Source organism: Asterias rubens, chromosome 16 (assembly GCF_902459465.1).
Source record: "Asterias rubens chromosome 16, eAstRub1.3, whole genome shotgun sequence".
In the NCBI taxonomy this organism is placed as follows: Eukaryota; Metazoa; Echinodermata; class Asteroidea; order Forcipulatida; family Asteriidae; genus Asterias; species Asterias rubens.
In genome coordinates, this window is record NC_047077.1 from 108,987 (window position 1) to 131,724 (window position 22,738).

The window sequence follows — 22,738 nt, forward strand, 5'->3', positions numbered from 1 at the left end:
GGAAGAGTACATTCATTCCAATCCTCTAGTATTCAAGAAACATATCTTAAAGGGGTTGTATATCTTTGGTTATTGGAAGAGTACATTCATTCCAATCCTCTAGTATTCAAGAAACATATCTTAAAGGGGTTGTATATCATTGGTTATTGGAAGAGTACATTCATTCCAATCCTCTAGTATTCAAGAAACATATCTTAAAGGGGTTGTATATCATTGGTTATTGGAAGAGTACATTCATTCCAATCCTCTAGTATTCAAGAAACATATCTTAAAGGGGTTGTACATCATTAGTTATTGGAAGAGTACATTCATTCCAATCCTCTAGTATTCAAGAAACATATCTTAAAGGGGTTGTATATCATTGGTTATTGGAAGAGTACATTCATTCCAATCCTCTAGTATTCAAGAAACATATCTTAAAGGGGTTGTATATCATTGGTTATTGGAAGAGTACATTCATTCCAATCCTCTAGTATTCAAGAAACATATCTTAAAGGGGTTGTATATCATTGGTTATTGGAAGAGTACATTCATTCCAATCCTCTAGTATTCAAGAAACATATCTTAAAGGGGTTGTACATCATTAGTTATTGGAAGAGTACATTCATTCCAATCCTCTAGTATTCAAGAAACATATCTTAAAGGGGTTGTACATCATTAGTTATTGGAAGAGTACATTCATTCCAATCCTCTAGTATTCAAGAAACATATCTTAAAGGGGTTGTACATCATTAGTTATTGGAAGAGTACATTCATTCCAATCCTCTAGTATTCAAGAAACATATCTTAAAGGGGTTGTATATCATTGGTTATTGGAAGAGTACATTCATTCCAATCCTCTAGTATTCAAGAAACATATCTTAAAGGGGTTGTATATCATTGGTTATTGGAAGAGTACATTCATTCCAATCCTCTAGTATTCAAGAAACATATCTTAAAGGGGTTGTATATCATTGGTTATTGGAAGAGTACATTCATTCCAATCCTCTAGTATTAAACAATCATGTCATAAGGGGATGGTACAACATTATAAGATATCACACAAGCGTAAGTGGAATACGGAAAAATATAGTGCTATATTTTCCGTATTTCCATGATAACGTGTTTATCTTCAAGCAAACTTGGGGAGTGACATAGAACACACAGGACGCAGGTAGTGATATTAGCCGTGCAATATAGGTTTTTATCACCACTCCATTCTGCGAATCTGATTGGAGGATTAGTGCATACTTGAAGATAATGGTAAATGGAAGAGTACATCCATTCCAATATTCTAGTTTTCAAGAAACATATCATGAAAGGATGGTGAATCATTAGTTATTGGTTTTGTTGATGTCTTTAATATTATATTGTACCATAGATGGAAATTTGCATCGAGGCTAAAGAATAATTATTTACTTTTATTTTGTTTACCCAAATGAACCGATGTGTGTAGCAGCACTGTATGTTCAGTGCTTACATGGGTTGTATGAAAAAAAATCGCAGGCCCTTTACTCAGCATATTAGCTACCGGGCTATCTAGTTGGTAAGACACTGCTCTAGAACTACACAGATTGTGGATTCCAATCCCACCCGAAAAATATGTAAGTTATTTTTTCAAACCTTGAGAAAGTAATGAGTATACAGTGCTAACACACATCAGTGTATAAAGGTAAATCCCTACCATGTTAATAGGCTTCATGGTTGTCATCCATCTTGTGTTGTTTTTTTGGCAGTACTTTGGGGTTCATGGTACGCCTTCACTGCTACTGCAATATCAGAGGTGTCCGCATCATCAACTTTGGTTGAGATAGTTAGGATCCTTTTGGTGCAGTGGCCTTCTCAGCTACAGCATCTTTTTGAGGAGTACTGTGGGGGTCCATGGTACGTCTTCACTGCTACTGCAATATCAGAGGTGTCCGCATCATCAACTTTGGTTGAGATAGTTAGGATCCTTTTGCTGCAGTGGCCTTCTCAGCTTTGGCAGCTTTCTGAGCAATGCATGGCTGTGGAGTACTTTGGGGGTCCATGGTACGCCTTCAATGCTACTGTCGGCTGTCTTGGGGGCCCAGCACATGGCCCCAACTTGGTGGAAATACGGTCTTCTGGGAGCACAGCAAAGTGCAGAGTCAGAGGCATTCATGGGAGAGATGCTTCGTAGGGGCCAACGTCCCTCCATGCCCCACAAGCATGCAGGAAAGACGAAGTCTGTTATTAAAGTACAACTGGTTGACCTCAGATGGAATTGTTGAGATACCACATCAAATTCCAGCAGCACTAACTTAGTAACTGGTTGATGCATGAACAGCTGCAACTAGATTCCAGTCAGAGATTCAAACCCTGGTGCTCTCCACTCACCCAATCTCAGCCATCTCGTTGGACTTCTGGTCGGAGTTGCAACCAATGAGTATCCCAGGCACCACAGTCCACAGCCTGCTTGGTTCCCTGACGACCATACTTAGTGTGGTGGTTTATCTCATTCTTGATAATATCAGTTAGTTTGTCAACCTGTGAACATAGGGAAGCATTATTGATATAAAAGCTAGCTCAAAAATGTAATTATTTGAAAACTTTACAAATACAACTTTGTTTGTATCTGCAGAAAGGTTGATACTTTTTTGTAAGTTGATTTGACAGTTTTGTGAATGCACTCATGTTGTGATAAGAAAACAAATATGACATTAATTAGGATTTGAACCTTTTCATGGTGGTAACACGACATAGTAAAGGTTTGCAGTAACACCATGTAATGATAATCTCTAAATGAGCATACTGATCAAAATGTTGAGTTCAAACTAACGGTTCTTTTCAGAACCACCCCAACGATAATTTAGAGATTATCATTACATGGTGTTACCACAAACCTTTACTATATAAGTATGACATTGCAACTAACTCAAGTTCCTACCTCATTATATGACCTTGTCCCACTGATGCAATACATCCATAGTTATTGTGAAGTCTTGTCTACAGAAATAAACTTTGTTTTCCACAAAATGAGCATTAATTGTGTATGTATTTACCTCATCAATTTTGTCGTGCAGTTTTGTCTCCTCACCGCCACATCTTCTTGCACTTCATCATCAGTCCAATAGTTCACATCCTTCTTCTCTCTGAAGGTATGGTGCATTGACATCAACTGTTGGGGGTCAGGAAGTTGGGAATGAGGTTAGACTAGTAGACTAAAATGATGAGTTGGTGCAATAATGTTTGACAACAAGAATAAAAACCACGACAGAGACAGGTTGTGATACAAGCTTGAACAATGAGGAACAAAAGAGGTCCACTTAATGTATAGCAATGAAAAACTACAAGGACTTTCAAATGTCAACACAGTAACTTTTACAATGTTCAAGAATAAAAAAATGTTTAAATATATGTAGAACAAAGCAAATTCCACAGAGTGTATGCATCACAAAGATAAACCAATTAAAATGCCACATTTTTGTTACAAAAATAGTTATCATTATCCAAAGATTCAAACTGGCTTCTTGTTAATGGGTGAGCTCATTGACCTAGCAGCTAAGATCTACTCTAGAATGAACAAAATGTTTGTTTGCAGTGGATTTGTCTGCACTTCTATTTCTTGACTCTAACTAAGACACACCACATGGTTTCTCTCATCTCATACCTGATTTCTTTGGTCTAGTTCATGCTCCAGCAGTGACATCATCTACTTCAGCTTTAGACTCCCACACACTCCTCATCCTCAAGACACTGAACTAGACTTGAGTTCTCCTTCTGTAAAGAACAAAGTTGAGAAAGAGTAAGATGAGGTGAAAGTGAAATCCAGTAGAATTCCAACCAATGATGATCCTTACACCATGTTCAGAATCTCATTCATGAGAACCATGGTTCATTTTTCTCCCAACATGACTCTGAAAGCAGTGAGTATACAGTGCATCAATGAGAGGGTCAAACCAAAAAGATGTAATCTAGAATGAGGAAAATGGTGTACCACTTCAACTGCCTCAGTATTTCAATATGATTCAAACTTGCTCATTGTCACTGGGTGAGCTCATTGGTCTTGCAGTTAATATCTACATGTACTCAACATGAGGAAAATGGACTAGCCCATCTCAATCGCATTTCAATATGATTCAAACTCATAACATTAAATTTGCATCGGGATGAAGAATATCAATTTTTATTTTTTTACCCATACACCGATGGTTGTCAGCACTGTATACTCAGTACTTTCCCTAGTTCTGTGAACAAATATCACAGGCGTCTGGTTGGAATTCAAACCTGCAACTCTTGCAATTCTAGAGCAGTGTCTTACCAACTAAACTAATGAGATTGCCCGGTAGCTAGAGGCAGGTCGAGTCCTATGCATTGGCAGCTGGTACCGCAATGATATAATACATATTTGTTATGATTCAAACTTGATGTGTCCCAAACACCTTCCTTGTTTGTCCATTAATTTTGTCTAGACAACATATGCACTTAGTGAAATTAGACTTAGTTTTGCATTAGGTACAAGGTCTAATAACCAACAGGCAACATTGAGTTGATGCTCCAGGCGCACAATATATAGTAGTATTGGTAGTAAAAACAAAGTACATTGGTCGCAATGTAACATCTATCTAAAATTGCAAGGGTCGTGGGTTCAAATCCCACCCGAGTAACATGCCTGTGATATTTTTTCACAGGACTCGAGAAAGTAACGAGTATACAGTGCTAACACACATGGGTGTATGGGTAAAAACAAATTAATATCTATTATATCGTTGCGGTACCCGCTGCCAAAACATAGGGTTCAAACTGCCTCCAGCTATCGGGCAATCTCGGTAGTCTAGTTGGTAAGACACTGCTCTAGAATTACAGTGGTCGTGGGTTCGAATCCCACGCGAGTATCATGCCTGTGATTTTTGTTCACAGGATTCGGGGAAGTACTGAGTATACAGTGCTAACACACATCGAAGTATGGGTAAAAACCAAAACTATTATTCTTTATCCCCGATGCAATTTAAAATCTATTATACATTGGTTCCGGCCAAACTTTAGAATCAACCCAACTATAGTTGGGACTTTAGTCCCAACTTGAGTATAACTGGGTTTGCCTGATTGCATGAAAGAAACTGTGCACAATGCACCAGGCATAACACAAGTTGGTCCCGTCCCAACTCTAGAATCAACCCAACTATGGTTGGGACCAGTCCCAACTTGATATAACTGAGTTTGCCTGATTGTGTGAAAGAAACTGTGCACAATGCACCTGGCATAATACAAGTTGGTCCCGTCCCAACTCTAGAATCAACCCAACTATAGTTGGAACCAGTCTAACTGGGTTTGCCTGATTGTGTGAAAGAAACTGTGCACAATGCACCAGGCATAAAACAAGTTGGTCCCGTCCCAACTCTAGAATCAACCCAACTATGGTTGGGACCAGTCCCAACTTGATATAACTGAGTTTGCCTGATTGTGTGAAAGAAACTGTGCACAATGCACCCGTCATAACACAAGTTGGTCCCGTCCCAACTCTAGAATCAACCCAACTATAGTTGGGACCAGTAGAACTGGGTTTGCCTGATTGTGTGAAAGAAACTGTGCACAATGCACCCGTCATAACACAAGTTGGTCCCGTCCCAACTCTAGAATCAACTCAACTATAGTTGGGACCAGTTTAACTGGGTTTGCCTGATTGTGTGAAAGAAACTGTGCACAATGCACCTGTCATAACACAAGTTGGACCAGTCCCAACTATAGTTGGGATGATTCTAAAGTTGGGACAGAACCTACACACAATGCGCAATGTACAGCCAACGAGGTGATCCTACAGTAACAAACCCAAACCCCATACACCCACTCAATATTGATATATAAGAATATCCTGCCTAGTTTGAATCTGAAAAGTTGACTCAAAGTTATCCATGCATACTACACTTCATTCACACAACACAAAGACTTAAATATAGAATTTGGTATTTCCACATTTGCAATGTTCACAGTCAGACTTATACCAGTACCAGGTAGGGAGTGTCACTGTGTAATAGTCCAACGGATCATTGCTTGAATATACTACTCATCTAACGGATTGGATGCTGTGTTTCTAGCCATCTTCTTCTGCCATAACTCAAGTAAGTTGATTAAAATTTAGTCAGAGGCAATCAGTAATGACTTTGAGGAATGAAGAATTTGTTTAAAAATACCAATCCGGTCATTTGGCATAGGCTACGCTGTATAAGCTGCAAGGTGTATCAGGTTCAGGATTCTAGAATCAGCAAAGCAGCAAAGTAGAGTGATGGTGTCAACCTATAAGCCACATTAGAATAGGTGTTGAGTGCAACCCTGGAGAAAGTCATCCCATGCATGTGACTCTTGTTACTGTTGTCAGTCACAGCAGCCTTAACCAAACTGCATGTTATCGCAGTTTGTTTGTTTGTTTATCTATGATTAATTCCACCTTTCATTTCATCACCCTGGTGTTCTCTAAAATTAGTTTTGGATCAAGATTTTTTGCCTAAGCTAGAGAATCTCTGTTGCTTCTCTTTAATAATTGTTTGGACTGCACCGCATTTCATGCAGTCTTCTATTATTAAGTTGGTATATGATTTTCTTCAACAACTTTTTTCTTCTGAATATGTACATGGCACACAATCTTTGATTCAAGTAACAAGAACTAGTCATTAGTTGGTTTCCTTTTTTTGCTTTTCCATATTTAAAGTAATTCTTAATTTGTATGCTATCATTCAAAGTTATAACAAACAAGAGTAAACATTGAAATAAATATTATAATACAAATCACTGCTTTGTTTAATCGCTCCTTGTCACTGGGTGAGCTCATTAGTCTACATGTAGTCGTTAAGATCTACTCTAGAATGAGGAAGGTGGACCACCATCCCAACTGCCTCAGTATTTCAATATGATTCAAACTTGCTCCTTGTCACTGGGTGAGCTCATTGGCCTAGCAGCTAAGATCTACTCTAGAATGAGGAAGGTGGACTACCATCTCAACTGCCTCAGTATTTCAATATGATTTAAACTTGATCCTTGTCATTGGGTGAGCTCATTGGCCTAGCAGTAAAGATCTACTCTAGAATGAGGAAGGTGGACTACCATATCAAATGCCTCAGTATTTCAATATGATTCAAACTTGCTCCTTGTCACTGGGTGAGCTCATTGGCCTAGCAGTTAAGATCTACTCTAGAATGAGGAAGGTGGACTACCATCTCAACTGCCTCAGTATTTCAATATGATTTAAACTTGATCCTTGTCACTGGGTGAGCACATTGGCCTAGCAGTTAAGATCTACTCTAGAATGAGGAAGGTGGACTACCATCCCAACAGCCTCAGTATTTTCCCAGCAAGACTAAGGAAGTCTTTAGTGAAAAACACACAACCAGTTAATTATCTTTTGCTGTTATATTATCAAAGTATAACTTGGTTTGAGTGTGAATAGTTGATATTTGCTCCCCAGAGGTAACAACTTGCAAGAACAATGATAGCTTATACTATTATGTATTCACCACAAATTAAACCATGTGTTATATTTATTTTACTATACTTCATACATCTTCAGTTACCGGAACAATATTATTTGGAGCGAGGGGAAATGACGTCTGTGAAATAAAACCTACCATGACAAGTTTGTTCATGTGTTGGATGTCGCTACAGCTATGTTCCCTTGTGTGTACAACAGTACCACAATGGTAAAGTGCATGACAAGTAGATTATCGCCCGGGCTGCCCGGGAGCTATTCTACTTGTCATTTACCATGTGTTTGAATACTCATGTGCGCGCTTGGTAATAGCAAAAATAGCACCTGGCCCGTGATGATGAATTGACCAGTGAGAACTAGACTCTCAGTCATGAGTATGTATGAGATATAGTTACATAAGCTAAAGAATGACTGGGTTTCCCTATACCTGTTTCCATGAGTTAGTCTTCATCACCAGCAGTTTGTGAGCACAATAAATCTGGAATAGTTAAGATATAATCAATTAAATTATCAGTAAATTATTAATCAACTGGTATAAAGGACAACGAACCACAACAAGGCTATACATTGAAGTGCATGAAAGTGTGGTGAAAATTAAGTCTCTAACAACACAGTCAAATAGTAAAGAATGCAAACTCTTCCAGAGCCAATTATAAACATTGTCCAAAAAACATCAAAACCAGTTGGGCCCGTTTTTTTGGTGTCAGTCGAAAGGTTAAATTAAATGCAGTTTTAATTGAATTGTTAAACATAAACTCTCTGTACCAAAATGGACATAAAAACCCACATGTAATCCCTTATACCTGTACAAGACCTGTCTCCAAATTGTTGCACAAACGAGGATTATAATAGATCAATAAACTACCTCCATTGTTTATATTTATTTTCTGTTTATGGGAGGCAAGTTCAAAACACTAGTATACACTGTACCATGGCAGATTATTGGCAACGGACAATAAAGGAATCAATGTGTAGTAAACAGGGTTTTAAACTAGCGATCTTATTCCGCCAAAGTATTTAATGAATAAGGGAATAAAAGGGAAGCGACAGGTTCTTAAATGGTCTTTTAAAACACAAAGGGTCAGTGCTGTGTGAGCAAGGTTTTAAACGGACGTTTAAGAACGAGTCACTACTCTTTTATTCCCATTCATAAATGCCCTTTTGTTAAAAAACACAATTATAGACACTTTAACAATTGAAAATTCGAGGTTTGACATATTTTTTTGAAGAATCTGTTTGATGCGCGTGGGTTGTGTGTACGTGTACGCGCTTAGATTACGCACCCGCGCTTAGATTAAGCGCTGTTACTAATAGCTATGAATTGCGTTCCGCGTGATAATATTGGCAAACGTTAGGTTGCGTAACTCAGTTTTTGAGAAAGAAGTAATATCTCACTAAAAAATTTGAATTGAATTTGAGACCTCAGCTGAGTTCTCCAATACAAGCATCTGAAAGCACACTTAGCCAAGGGTGCTTTTTCACTATTCTCTTGCAACTTTTCACAGGTTTTTACAGGTGTGTTATTTTATGCATATTTTATGCATATGTTGAGATACACCATGTGAGAATTCGGTCTTTGACAATTACAGAGCCTTTAAGGCAAAGGTTTTAACCTATTCACAGTTGGACAAATCATAAGTTAATTCTCAAAGAGACCCAAAACTCACGAAGCAATTGTCTGATTGTTGGACGATTGTTGTTTTTAAATCAAGTAAGGGTTTCATTGTGACAACAACTTTCTGAACTATGATAACTTTTTTGGAAACTCATAAATATGATTACTATGCAGAAATCCCAGGAAAGTATTTTTTTAAACAAGTGCTACGTTTGTATTAAAGGGTCTAAGCTAAGGATGTGGGCTAGGGTGAGAGTTTGGGGTTAGAACTTTGGGGGGGAAAAAAGGATTTTATAATAATTTCCATGTCCCATACTGGGACTTTAAGATGCCATATGCACCCTCTATAATCCCTTTTACATATATAGCCTTTCCACATGGAACATCCTTTTTTAGTGGTTGCATCTCAACTTTTTGTAATGTTCAGCAGCTGTTTTCTGTTACTGATGGTTTTTTTTTTTTTTCATTTACTCATCAATGGACTCCTCTCCCACTTTGTCAGTCGTAGATTGATTAAGATAAATCCTAAAAGGACCACTTACCCTTTCTAGGAATTGAGCTCCAAGAGATCACAGTGCCATCCATCTTGTGAACAACCAACATGCAGACTCTATTATCATGAAGTGTGAAGCTGCTGGCTGCCCCATATCCACTGGTTCATCCAAAGCAAGTTAAATTGCTGAAATGGACAAATAAAGAAGACAACATTCATTTTAACTTTTGCAAAGGTGAAGAACTACGTGTATAAAGATAGATGAGCCTATAATAAGCACATCATGTCGTTCAGAACGCTTTCACACTTGCTTTGCTAAGAACAACTTGCATCAACCTGGCCCACTATTCCAAAGTCAAAGGTCAACCATTCTACAACTTATGAGGGGCTTAAAGTCTACAAACAGTTAGGCCTACTGTAAAATGTTTTTTTAAAATCATCTTTACACAAAAATACCCAAAACATGGAGTTCTACTGTGGAGTTCTTCTAGTGAAACTGTAGGGCTAGGTCTAGCCAAGGGTGAGAGTTAACTTTAGTCTGGTGCCTAAGGTTAGGGTTTAAAGGGCTGGGTCTAAAGTTGTTGTGATTCCGAAAAAATTGGGGATGCAAATTAGGGTGATCAGTTTGTCACATCAATTTAGGCCTATAGTGTTTGTTTAGTTGTCCGTTGTTAAAAAATATTCCCACTGAGGGAACTCCGCAAGCTCCCACAGTAGAATACACATAAATTTCAAGCTGGCAACACCCAATCTCTTTCACAATACAAACATACACAGTCCCAGTTTTATATGAACAGGTCAGAGGTTAAGGTTGTTGTCAAATCAGTATGAGTATCTGTACAGGAAATTGCAAAACATCACATACATGTAGCACAGCATTCAACGAAAAGGCTAAATAGGAAATCCCAAATTATGAGAAATCCATACATGGTAGGGCTTGGTGTGGCATCCTTGAAAGATATACAGAAAGCAACCATTCAGTGTGTTGTGCCAACATCTAACGGATCTATGTTGGAATTTACTCTTCAACTACAACATTTGATGTTTTATGCCAGTTGATGTTTCAAGCTTTGTTCTTTCATTAAAAACCAGTAAGTTATAAATGTGTTGTGTTTTGTCAAAAACAGGGTTTACATTCTAAAAAAAGGGTCGTATTTTAAAACGCTTCAGGGATTTTCTTACAGCAATAATTTAGTGGGTATGAACAACCACATTAAAAACAATGGCCTGTTGCGTTTTAAAACAAGACATATTACGAGTGTACCGGATCTTAGATGATAAATTGTACACAATGTACATGTACAGCAAAACCTTCACACACCACAGCATGACTTGTACAGCCAATATTGTGCAGCATCTTCATGAACATGTATAAAAAGGACATTAAACCATGAGATAGTGTATATTGCTTTAAATGAATACAGAGACGATATATTATTGATTTATAATGGCAACCAAAACATAGCTTTGATGGATTTTACGTTTCGGAGTATTAGTTTAGAGAGCTGCAAAAATGTAATTTTCAAGTACATGATAAAGTCCGAAGGGGATCGTACATAACAATTATTGTGTATGAAAATGTATTGTACAAACTATTGTGTATCAACACAATATACTATCATACACACTAAGTCCAGAGTCATCGTGTATACTTGAGTACATAATACAGGGTAATTATAATGTACGTAAATGAAAGTTGTCATGTACGTACATAATTTATATAGGATTAAAACAATCAAATGGTTACAAACAAAAATGCCAACTGTTTACTTTGCTTTTAATGAAAATTTGAAACATTTTTATTTATATTTTTTTATGTTTAAATTTTTTAAATAACAACATCGGATCCCATCAGTTTCCATTTTATTTTCAAATATGATCTCAATAAAGGATAAAATTAACAATTCTGAACTCATCAGTCTTGGAATTCGGGACACAAGAATATTTAAACGTCGCTTCAAATTACTCCATCAGGTATAAATATGAAAATAGTTTGTCTTCATCAAATATGTCTGACTTTTAAAAGGACCTTTATACCCTGGACCTGTCTGCATTGTTTAAACGGAGAGAAGTCCAACCTTAGCCTCATACAATAAGCAGAAAATTCTTCTCAGCAAATTTACTGGCTTAGCAAAAGAAGAGTGGGGCACATGTTGTAACAGTATAAACTTAGGAGTGAATGTTGACAGTTAACCGGTTTCTGCTAAGTAGGGTTTTTCAGTGCTCAGTGAGATTTTGTGTTTATGAGGCTCTTTGTATTGGGATTAGTACAAGATCTGCTAAAGCAATAAATATTGTTCAGCCGATGCTGCTCAGTCATTGCCATTCAGCCAATGCCACTCAGCAAACTTCTTTGCTGAGAAAAAATTGACAACAAAGCTTAATGAACTGTTGGCTGGTAAACAGTTTCTGCTAAGCAGGATTTTCCTGCGTTTAGCAAATTTATATGTTTACAGGTTTTAAGAAATTGGGCCTTAGGCTACATCAGGATGGCCACCATGTCTAAGATGGCCGCCATACCGTATTTGAAGATTGTTTTATGGTTCAAGGTTCATTTTATTTCCACAGTATCAAAAGACAAAAAAACAATATCAAACAGCAGTCACAAGAAATCATTACAACAATGAAAAATAATCGTTTCACAACATAGGTTTGAAGAAATAGATGCATAACAATGTTGACACTGCGGAGGGATCCATTTAAGAAGCAAAGCTTGTAGGCAATGGTCCCTTATGACATGCATATGCATTGAGATTATAAAATAATGTCAAGTGAACCGTAGAGGTCCGTGGTCGAGTCGACCACCAGTAAACAAAATATAGCAGCAGGTCTCAATGCATATGCATGTTTACAAAGAATAATTAGTAAATACTGAAACAAACAAAAAAACATACACAAACAGAGGACTGGACTTAAGACAAAACACACAACAGTCAATTTATGAGTATGTTCTGTATTTCCTCAAATTCTGTGTTTGTTTCTGTTTCCATACATTGTTATTCTTTCCAAAGAGTTATTCTTGCTTTTGCTCCAAAGTTATTCTGTGTGTGTGGCATCACGTCCTGGTGCAAAGAACAGTGGCATGCAAACGTGAAGGGTAAAACGTTTCAAAGTAACAAGTTTTTCATTATGCGTTGTGATAGGCCTACATGTAAGAAAGATGATGAAATTGCTCAATAAAAATGAAGGGTACATTTGAAATAGCTATCAATAATATGGAAATTGATTTCAATTATTAAATCAAGTAAGGGTTTCATTGTGACAACAACTTCCTGTACTATGAGAATTTTTTGGAAAGCTCAACAAAAAAATACTGTGCTGAGACCCCAGTAATATAAGTTATTTTTTTAAACCAGTGCTATATGGCTACATGGGTGTAAGGTAAGGGCTGGGTGTAAGGCTAGGGTTAGAGTTCGGGGTTAGAACTTTGGGGGAAAAGGGAATTTTTATATTAATTTTCATGTCCCATACTGTGGCTAATGCAAGTTCCATGAGTTGTTGAAGCAATGAGTCTCCATAGAGGTGATGGAAGTTCACACACAATGAATTGTGGAAAAGGTGGTTCACTTATTGCAGGGGTATTAAAACCTTCCAGTATGTAGGATGTAAACCAACTGATGGATTCACGCAGTATGCATCATTGTACATTAATAACTGGACACTGGACATTCATGATGCCTTATGCAACCCCCTCTCCCTCTATACTTCCCTTTATAAAGCCTTTCCACATGGACATTCCTTTTAATGGTTGCATCTCATTTGTCTGTTACGTTCAGCAGCTGTTTTCTGTTACCTGTTTTTTTTTTTTTTTTACTTTTCATTTACTCATCAATGGCCCCTTGATCCTCTCCCACTTGGTCAGTCGTGGATTGCTTAAGATAAATCCCAAAAGGACACTTACCCTTTCATGGAATGGAGCTCCAAGAGATCACAGTGCCATCCATCTTGTGAACAACCAACATGCAGACTCTATTATCATGAAGTGTGAAGCTGCTGGCTCCCCCATATCCACTGGTTCATCCAAAGCAAGTCCAATTGCTGCAGTGGACAAATAAAGAAGACAACATTTGTTTATAAACTTTTCTACTATGTATATTAAGATAGATGAGCCTTTAATGGGCACAGTGTCGATCAGAACGCTTTAACACTTGTTTTGCTAAGAATAACTTGCATCAACCTGGCCCACTAGTCAACAGTTACAGGTCATTCATTCTACAACTTATGAGGGGCTTAAATTCTACAAGGAAAACAATTACTGTTAAATGTTTAAAAAAAAATCATCTTTATAAAAACAAAATATAAAAACATGGAGTTTTAAAGAAACAGAGTGAAACTGTATAGGCCTAGGTCGAGCCAAGGGTGAGAGTTAACTTGACTGGGGTTAGGGTCTAACGAGCTGGGTTTGGGGCTCTGAGGGCTGCATGGTCAAAATTTATTTATGTTTCTTTGTTTCGTTTTTAGAAAATCTATCTATAAAGAGAACTTAAATCATTATAATATAACGTAAATTATATTACTTTTCTTTGTGTGTGTTAAAAATACAAGAAATTAAATTAAATGAAATCAAATGAACTTGGCAAGCTCTAATGTTAGCAAGCTCGTGTTGTTTGAAGCATTGCACGGTGTGGAGAGATAAGAAGAAACTATTAATAAATAGTAACCTTGCGGGTACAACCATGTGTAAATCTCTTAGGGTGAGTGTTGGCTCTGAAAAGAGCCGGTTGGGTCACGACATTTCAAACAGTATACTATGCTCGTCTTCTTGTTAGGAAGCTCATACAACGGGATAGGCCTACAGCCAATCTCTTTCACAAAACGAACATATACACAGTCCCAGTTTTATGTGAAGCGGTCAGAGGTTAAGGTTATTGTAAGGTCAATGTGTAATGCAGTATGAGTATCTGTACAGTAAATGACAATACATCACATAGCACAGCGTTCAACACAAAGGCTAAATATAGAAACGGGAATTCCCACATATGAGAATGTACATAGGGCTTGGTGAATGATATACAGAAAGCAACCATTCAGTGTGTTGTGCCAACATCTAACGGATCAATGCTGGAATGTACTCTTCAACTACAAGGTTTGATGTTTCATGCCAGTTGATGTTTCAAGCCATGTTCTTTCATTAAAAACCAGTAAGTTATAAATGTGTTGTGTTTTGTCAAAAACAGGTTTTACATTCTAAAAAAATGCTTTGGGGATATAATTTTGTATAGCAATAAATTAGTGCGTAGGAACAACCAAATATAAAAACTAGGAGACTCCATCCAAGTAACTGCCTAATGCCTTTTTACAAGAAGTATTACATGTACTAAAACTGAGTTGATATACAGCAAAACCCTCACACACCACAGCATCTCCATGTACAAAAAAAAACAAGATTGTGAAGTAGTGCCTTATTTTACAGAGATGATGTACTTTTTATTTTGATGGCAACCGAAACACAGCTTTGATGGATTTTACTTAAAACTTGAAGTATGATGTTAAGTTTGTACCCAACTTGTTTGGGAGTATTCTTTCACTTGGAGAGCTGCACAATATCATTTTTAAATACATGTAAGTCTGCAGGGAACACACATTAGAATTATTGCGTATGACATGGAAATATTCATGATGCACATGTACATGTACAAGGTAATTATTGTGTATCAACACAATATGTTTTTGTACACGATAAGTCCAGAGTCAAAGTGTATACTTGAGTATACATACGTGTATACAGGGTAGTTATTAAATGTACGTAAATTATAGTTGTCATGTGTAGTGTGTAGGTACATACTAATTATCGTGTACATATATACACGACTTACATACAGGAAAAGTTGTATGTTTACAGGTTTTTAGACATTGGGCCCCAGGCTACACCAGTCAACTACATGTATGCTAGCAAAAATACTCAGTCTAAATAACTGCTATGTTACAGTCAAAGTAAACTTATCATCCATGTTGTCCTCTGCTCAATTTGACACAAGGGTGTCCCAAGTCTCATTGAGTTATTCTCCCTTCAAATATAAACAACTCTTCATCGGTGTAAATTTCCAAAGGTTCCAGCATCAACCTTGAACAAATTCCCCTACAACTCTTGGTTAAGAGAACTATTTTTTTCAGGTCAATTAAAAACAACCCATGTCAACAACCCCAAGCTGTAAATTTCCAAAGGTTCCAGCATCAACCTTGAACAAATTCCCCTACAACTCTTGGTTAAGAGAACTATTTTTTTCAGGTCAATTAAAAACAACCCATGTCAACAACCCCAAGCTATAATATCCAGGCCAAAATGCTTTGGGCCACCCACTCACAACATTAGAATAAACATTTTCTCCACTGTCCCCTCGCTTAATGTTGATGGGAGCGCCAAAGACTGTGCAAGGAGAGCCAGAAGAGCAAACATTGAAAGGGGGGGCATGGGGCCATGGTGCAGGGGCCCAATTGTCCGGGATTGTCTGAAATTTGTCAGCGTGAACTAAAAACAAAAATAATAACAATAGGAAAGAATAATTCTCATAATAATATATAATATTTATATAGCGCCTTTTACAAAAGTTACAAAGCGCTGTACAAAACTATGAATAAACACAAAATTATAAAAACTAGGCTTAGCAAAGAAGTAAATGAGTCTTTAACTTGGCTTTGAAGGATTCAAGAGATGAAGCCTGACGGATATGTAGAGGGAGATTGTTCCATGATGTAGGTGCGCTGACTGTGAAGGCTCCTTGGCCTTACCGGGTGTGGGTGCGGGGTGCAGGAGACAAACACAAATGGGAAGTAGAAGAGGAACGAAGATTGCGAGAACTGTGGGCTTTGGTAGAAATAAGGTTCTGAAGATAAGTAGGAGCGAGACCATTTCTGACTTTGAAAAGAAGCAGGAGGACTTTGAATGTGATTCGCTTGTTAATGGGAAGCCAGTGAAGGGATTGAAGGACTGGTGTGATGTGTTCTTGGAGTTTTGCTCGGACAATTAGACGTGCTGCACTGTTTTGGATGCGTTGGAGGGGAATTGTGGATGTTACTGGTAAACCTTAAAGGAGGCTGTTACAATAATCCAGCTGTGAAGATACAAATGCATGGACAAGGCGTTCGGTGGAATTCTGGTCAAGATTACGGCGCAGTCTTCCAATTTTGTAGATACCGTAAGATACATTTCGACAAACATTCTGAATGTACTAGTCTATTCCACTTCCCTTAAAGAAGGCTTTAAAAATACTAAATATGTGCACAGAAAATCAATGCTTAAATCTTGCTGAGTACAGCATTTACCCTTTGGTGCACAGATTAATTTTTCAAACAGCCAAAAAATGAACATGTTCAACAATGTTTTTCTCAACAAATTTCAAAAGCACACCCTGTTGAATATCACACCAAACGAAAACTGATAAGGGCAGTATGTATGGGGGCTGTAGTTTTTAAGTAATGACTAATTATAAAAGTACAATTTGACGTGTTCTTTGGTGGTCGCTAGCGGGCGCCATGTGCACCAAAGGGTTAAAACTAAATTCAAAAACATTCATGAGGCGGTTGTTTTGTTTTCTATCTACTTGGGGGTAGGGACGTGCGCCCTTCATGGAAGGAAACAAAGTAGTACTCTCTTCACTTAAATAAAGACAAGATATTTTCATGGATCATTTTACAAACTGTGATTTCTATTGGTGCATGCTATAATATTTGAAATCAGCTTGGCTCAGTGGTTTCTTTCCCTGTCTTTCACCCTCTGTGGACCCTGGTTCAAATCATCGCCCAAAGCCTTGCATGAGGAATGTGTTTTCAGTCCCTACCTCATTGCATGGGTTTTCCCTGACTGGGGTTTCCCTCCAACCTCTCCAACTTAACATAGCTGCTCAAGTATGACAACCTGCAAAAGAGCCATCAAGTCTTATACTTCTTTGATCTTGTAATATGTATGTAACTTTATCGACATGCAGTTTAGTATGACCGTGTAAATTATCTACTTGATTGGTCATCATAGAACTTAGAACAAAAATCAAGACCTGTTATGAAATCAGTCAATTTAAAAATCCTTAACTTTATGCCAAGGAGTGTAATATGGTCAAGAAATCAAGTCTTGCATTGATGAGGGAACTACCGGGATATGTACATTGTTGATATCATCTAATTGAGTCAATTTCTTCTTTTACAGATCATCACTAAAGCAACTTCCAACAAAATGGCATCCAATATAACAGTTCAGTCAGTGCTAGCAGAAATAAGTCAGGATCATCTTGAATGTCCAATTTGCAGTGGATGCTTCAAGCAACCCAAACTACTGGAGTGTTCTCATTCATTTTGTCTTGAATGCCTTCAACAACTCAGACAGAATAGTCCAAGTACTACAAGGCTTTCATGTCCAGTGTGTAGACAAGAAACTCTAATAAATGAAAATGGCATTGATGGTCTCAAAACAAACTTAACAGCCCTTTCATTGATAGAAGCAATTGAAACAAAGGAAACCCGACTGAAACAGCAGCAAGGAAAACCAGTACACAGTCAGGAGTTTGTTTCCAAGTGTAGCAAGCATACTGGCAAGGATCTTATCCTGTATTGTGAAACCTGCAAGAAACTGATATGTTCAACTTGCATTGCTAAAGACCACAGAGTGCACCCTGTAATAGAACTGAATGAAGCTTCAGACAAAAGTAAACAACATGCCACAGAACTTCTAGCAGAAGTAAGACAGAGTATCACAACCTTCAACATTGCCATTCAAGAAATAGACACGTCTCGTAAGAAACTAGACTCTATGTTTGCTGCCACCAAAGAGAAAATCTCCAAGAAGGCTGATGAGGAGATTGCCAAGGTGGCTGCCAGGATCAGAGAGGAGAAGCAGAAACTGATGCAAGAGGCAGAACAGATTTATAAAGACAGAGTCAAGATAATGCAAACTGCACGAGCTACAAACAGCAAAGAGATAAACAAAGCAGAGCTCAAGCAGGATGAGGTAAATCAACTCATGGATCAACAGATCAAGATTGTACATCACATAGAACAACTCTTACAAGACCTCAAAGAATACAGAGAGAAGAAATCAACAAAAGTACCTGATGGGTTGAGTTATATGGACTTTAAAGAAGGCCAGCAGTCACTAGGGAGACTGGTGCTGAAAGATGAACAACAAGTAGAATCAGCAACTTCTGCTCAGGCTAGAAAGCCAACATTTCAATCCATGAAACAAGACAAATGGACATTAAAAACAGAAATGAATAATTACAAGAACATGAAACAACAGATGGTGAAGATTTGTGCAAGGGATGTTGCAGCATACTCTAACAGTGATATTGTTGTGGCAGATTGGTATAATACCAGCTTGATTACAATACCAGCAGAGAGCAACCCTCAATCCTATAATGTCTCACAAGAACTATCAATCCAAGGACTTACAGGACCAAGCAAAGTGACTGTGAATAAGAATGATGAGCTCATTGTTCTAGATAGAGGAGCAGTCAAGATCTTCAACAGGAATTATCAGCTCCTCCATCAGTTCAATCCAGGCAGTAAACCATCATGTATTGCAGTGGATGACAACAATCTGATAGCAGTGGGTCATAAAGACAAGGCAGAGATCTCTCTACACAAACCAGATGGATCCCTCATCAGAAGACTGTCTGCTCCAGGGATTCGTGGATACTTGACTACCCACAAACAACAACTCATTTACACCAACAGGAGGGGCTTTAAGTTAGTATCAGTAACCTACAATGGTGGAACGGTATTCTCAGTAGATACCAATCAGTCTGGGAGGCCTAGTGGTGTGTGTTGTGATAAGGATGGTAGCATCTATGTTGCTGTACAGAGAGAACCATTATCATCATCACATGATATCCATCATTACAGTCCTGATGGCAAGTACATTGGATGTATCATCAAGGATTGTACTGTTCACAATGGTCTCACATTCACACCTGCTGGTGATCTGGTTGTGGCTACAGGCTATTCAGTTCAAATCTATCAGCATGAGTAAAGACATCAACAAACATTATGCTGGACCAGAATAACATTCAAGCTGAAATAAGCATTTAACAACATAAAAATGTGGATGTTTTTCAAAAACATCTTCAATTTTATATTCTCATAAATTTCAGAAAGAGTGATAACATTTTTGACATACAATTATAATTGTTTTTAAGGGGAAACAAAACTTTTCATTGAACCATTTCAACCAACCTGAGTAGATTGCAGAAGCAAATTCAGTCAACTCACAAAAAAATGAACATTTTGGTAGGAATACAATCTTTACATAGTATGTAATTGATTGCTGATCTCTAGAATATCATTCCTTTTAATGTTGTTATGTCATTTCAGTGACTTACCTCCTCCACCTCAACCATTAGGCAACATTCACATCAGAATTGAAATAATTCACTGAAAATAACAACCTCTTGCTCTGATTGGTCTATTGTTTGCATGACCGAATGATACATTTTTTTACCACTACTTGTAAAAGGAATGTTCAAGAGATTCAATTTTTCCATAACAAAATGCATTTACACAGAGTTGTACACTACACATTCATTGTAAATAACCATGTTGAACTGCAGAAAGGTGCAGATCTGTGTACAAAATGAGGTATCACTCTGTAACCATGAGTCAGTTACAAACAATGTAACTGAGTGACCTAAATTACGTAGTTATAATTGTTAAACAAAAGCAATGTATGTATAAACAAAATATATAAAGTTGGTTTTATTTGGTCTCAAATTATGTAAAATACATATTTGAGAGAACATGTATTTGTTTTCTATTTTTATTTCACTCCATCACCATGAACCAGCAATTTTACTTCTGGTTTATGGTAATGGAGTGACATATATACAATTACGTAATTGTTTAATAAAAGAGAGAGTTTGCAAGCAATGTGTACAGATACAGATATGATAAACAATATTCTTCCCAGTTAGATTTGTAAAAGATTTTGTTCGCAATCATAGATTCATGTATCAGGTCTTGGCCAAAGTATGGTTAAAAAACTATTGTGTTTCCTCTGTTTACATTGGAGAATTTAAGCGAGTAGTCTTTTTTATTTAACTGATCATTTTCAGACCCACATATAAAACTCTTATAAAGAAAGTTTCCAGCAAGCGAGTCAAGAATAAAGATGCCTTTTTGTTATGCTGCATATCAACAATAATTTGCTTATGAATACAAGCAATACCAGGGAAAATGTTTTAATCCAGGACAACATTACAACTAAATCAGCAAAACAGTCTCCATTCTGGACATACATACATGTGTATGAGCTCCAGTATCTGTTGTCAACATGCATGAAAAACAATGAAGCAACATTTACGCATCACATGAACACATAAAGTGTTGACATATCAGTATCTGAAGCATTGCTAAACAACTCAAATGTAATTTGTTTAAAGGGAAGGTGCACGTTTGGTAAATGTCAAAGACCAGTCTTCGCACTTGGTGTATCCCATCATAACCATAAAATAACAAGCCTGTGAAAATTTGGGCTCAATTGGTCATTGAAGTTGCGAGAAATTGATCAAAGAAAAAACACCCTTGTTGGACGAATTGGTGTGCTTTCAGATAAGAATAAAAGACTTCTACCTAGAAGTCTTTTGTTATTTTAGAGAGAAATTACCTTTTTCTCAAAAACTACAAAACTTCGGAGGGACTCGTTTCCCACACTGTTTTATACTATCAACAGCTCTCCAATGCTCGTTACCAAGTCAGTTTTTAAGTTAATGTTTGTCTTGAGTAATTACCAAATGTGTACCTTCCCTTTAAAAAAGAAAAAATTCAGATTTGTAAAGCAGAACCATATAAATTGTGTTTTAAATATTGTAGAGTTTAGTTTTCTTTTAAATAGCACTGGACATGTTTGGTTATTACTAAAATGCACACTTTTTTAACAAGCACCGGGGAGATGTTGATAGCGAAAACATTGTGAGAAACGACTCCCTCAGAAGAAACATATTTTTGAGAAGAAAGTTATGACTCATTAAAAATTTTGAATCTGAGAAAGAGTTCAGGAATGAAGCCTTTTTCAGGCATCTGAAAGCATGCATTTGTGCAACATGGGTGTTTTTTCGCTGGTTTATTTCCTTGCAACTTCAATGACCAATTGATTCCATATTTCTGAGATTTATTATTTCATGCACACATTGGAATACACAAGTGGGAATCATGGTCTTTGATTTTAGCAAAAGTTTCCAGTTCCTTTAAGTCTTACATGTACAAATGTACATGTAGTCTTTGTGATTATTTTGTTGCAGTTTTTATTACTGTGGATTTTAAAGTTCTATTTTACTTTATTTTTAATATGTAATGTTAGGTTTTCTTAAGTCTTTTTTTTTTCTTGTCGTTCCTATTCAGTACAATAAATGGTTTAAGGTAATGGAGTGACATTACACTTTTGCAAGTAATTACTAATTTTTATTTTATCAACAATTGTTAAGATTAGATTAAATGGAAAAAAAAACACTTTGAAGTTCTTATTGAAATCATTTTCATATTGAGTTTAACTTCTGAAGTGTAATTTAGTTAACTCTTTCAGTGCTCGCTTTTGGAGGTTTTTCGACATCCAGTGCCCCTCTCTCCCCCCAAAAAATAAAATAAAATAAAATATTAATTCACCTCATTTTGCTTGCTTACATAAACGTATCTCAAAATGCAGAAACAAATCTGACTATGTCAGCATTTCAAAGAGTACAGCTATTTACCACCATTCACTGTACTACATGTATGTACAGTACCTGGTAACAGACCTAGATGTACTTCAAACTGTTTTTGTATTTACAGTCCAAGTTCATTATCAGCAGCCATACTCCAATAAACTGATAATCTGGCCATTGATCATTATAATGGTTGTTTTGTCTGATCTTCATTCTTAAAGGCACTGGATACATTTGGTAATTGTCAAAGACCAGTCTTCTCATTTGGTGTATCTCAACATATGAATAAAAGAACAAACCTGTGAACGTTTGAACTCAATTGGTCATGGAAGTTGTGAGAGATGGTAGAAAGCACCCTTGTCGCACAAAATGTGTGCTTTCATATGCTGGAATGCAAGAACTCAGCTGATCAGGTCTCAAATTCAATTAAAATGTTTTAGTGAGAAGTTACTTCAGAGGGAGCCATTTCTCAAAATGTTTATACTATCAACAGCTCTCCATGCTCGTTACCAAGAAAGTTTTTATGCTAACAATTATTTTGAGTTATTTAACAGTAGTGTCCAGTGCCTTTAAATGCCATTTTGACTGGA

At 37.1% G+C, this 22,738-nt stretch overlaps 1 protein-coding gene and 1 long non-coding RNA gene across 4 annotated transcripts; one reads left to right on the forward strand and one right to left on the reverse strand.

Moving 5' to 3' along the window:
• Positions 1-1,174: 1,174 nt before the first annotated feature.
• LOC117300890 lies at positions 1,175-7,907 on the reverse strand. The gene is made up of 4 exons (XR_004520235.1): positions 7,848-7,907; positions 3,611-3,720; positions 3,003-3,118; positions 1,175-2,487 (listed from the first exon to the last, which is right to left on the reverse strand). It is a non-coding gene; the product is annotated as an uncharacterized LOC117300890 (long non-coding RNA).
• On the forward strand, positions 5,175-20,361 carry LOC117300888 (tripartite motif-containing protein 2-like). 3 transcript variants are annotated; one of them, XM_033784748.1, is made up of 2 exons: positions 5,175-6,059; positions 17,669-20,361. In XM_033784748.1, the coding sequence occupies exon 2, from the start codon at positions 17,696-17,698 to the stop codon at positions 19,484-19,486; it is 1,791 nt and encodes a 596-aa protein (XP_033640639.1). In that variant the 5' UTR covers positions 5,175-6,059; positions 17,669-17,695; the 3' UTR covers positions 19,487-20,361. The 3 variants fall into 3 exon arrangements, with proteins under 3 accessions (XP_033640639.1, XP_033640640.1, XP_033640637.1); XM_033784749.1 differs by lacking the exon at positions 5,175-6,059 and adding an exon at positions 9,840-10,619; XM_033784746.1 differs by lacking the exon at positions 5,175-6,059 and adding an exon at positions 14,478-14,669.
• The last annotated feature ends 2,377 nt before the right edge of the window (positions 20,362-22,738 follow it).

Coding starts and splice junctions, on each gene's coding strand:
- LOC117300888 (XM_033784748.1), top strand. CDS start 17,696: ATGGCATCCAATATAACAGTTCAGTCAGTGCTAGCAGAAATAAGTCAG.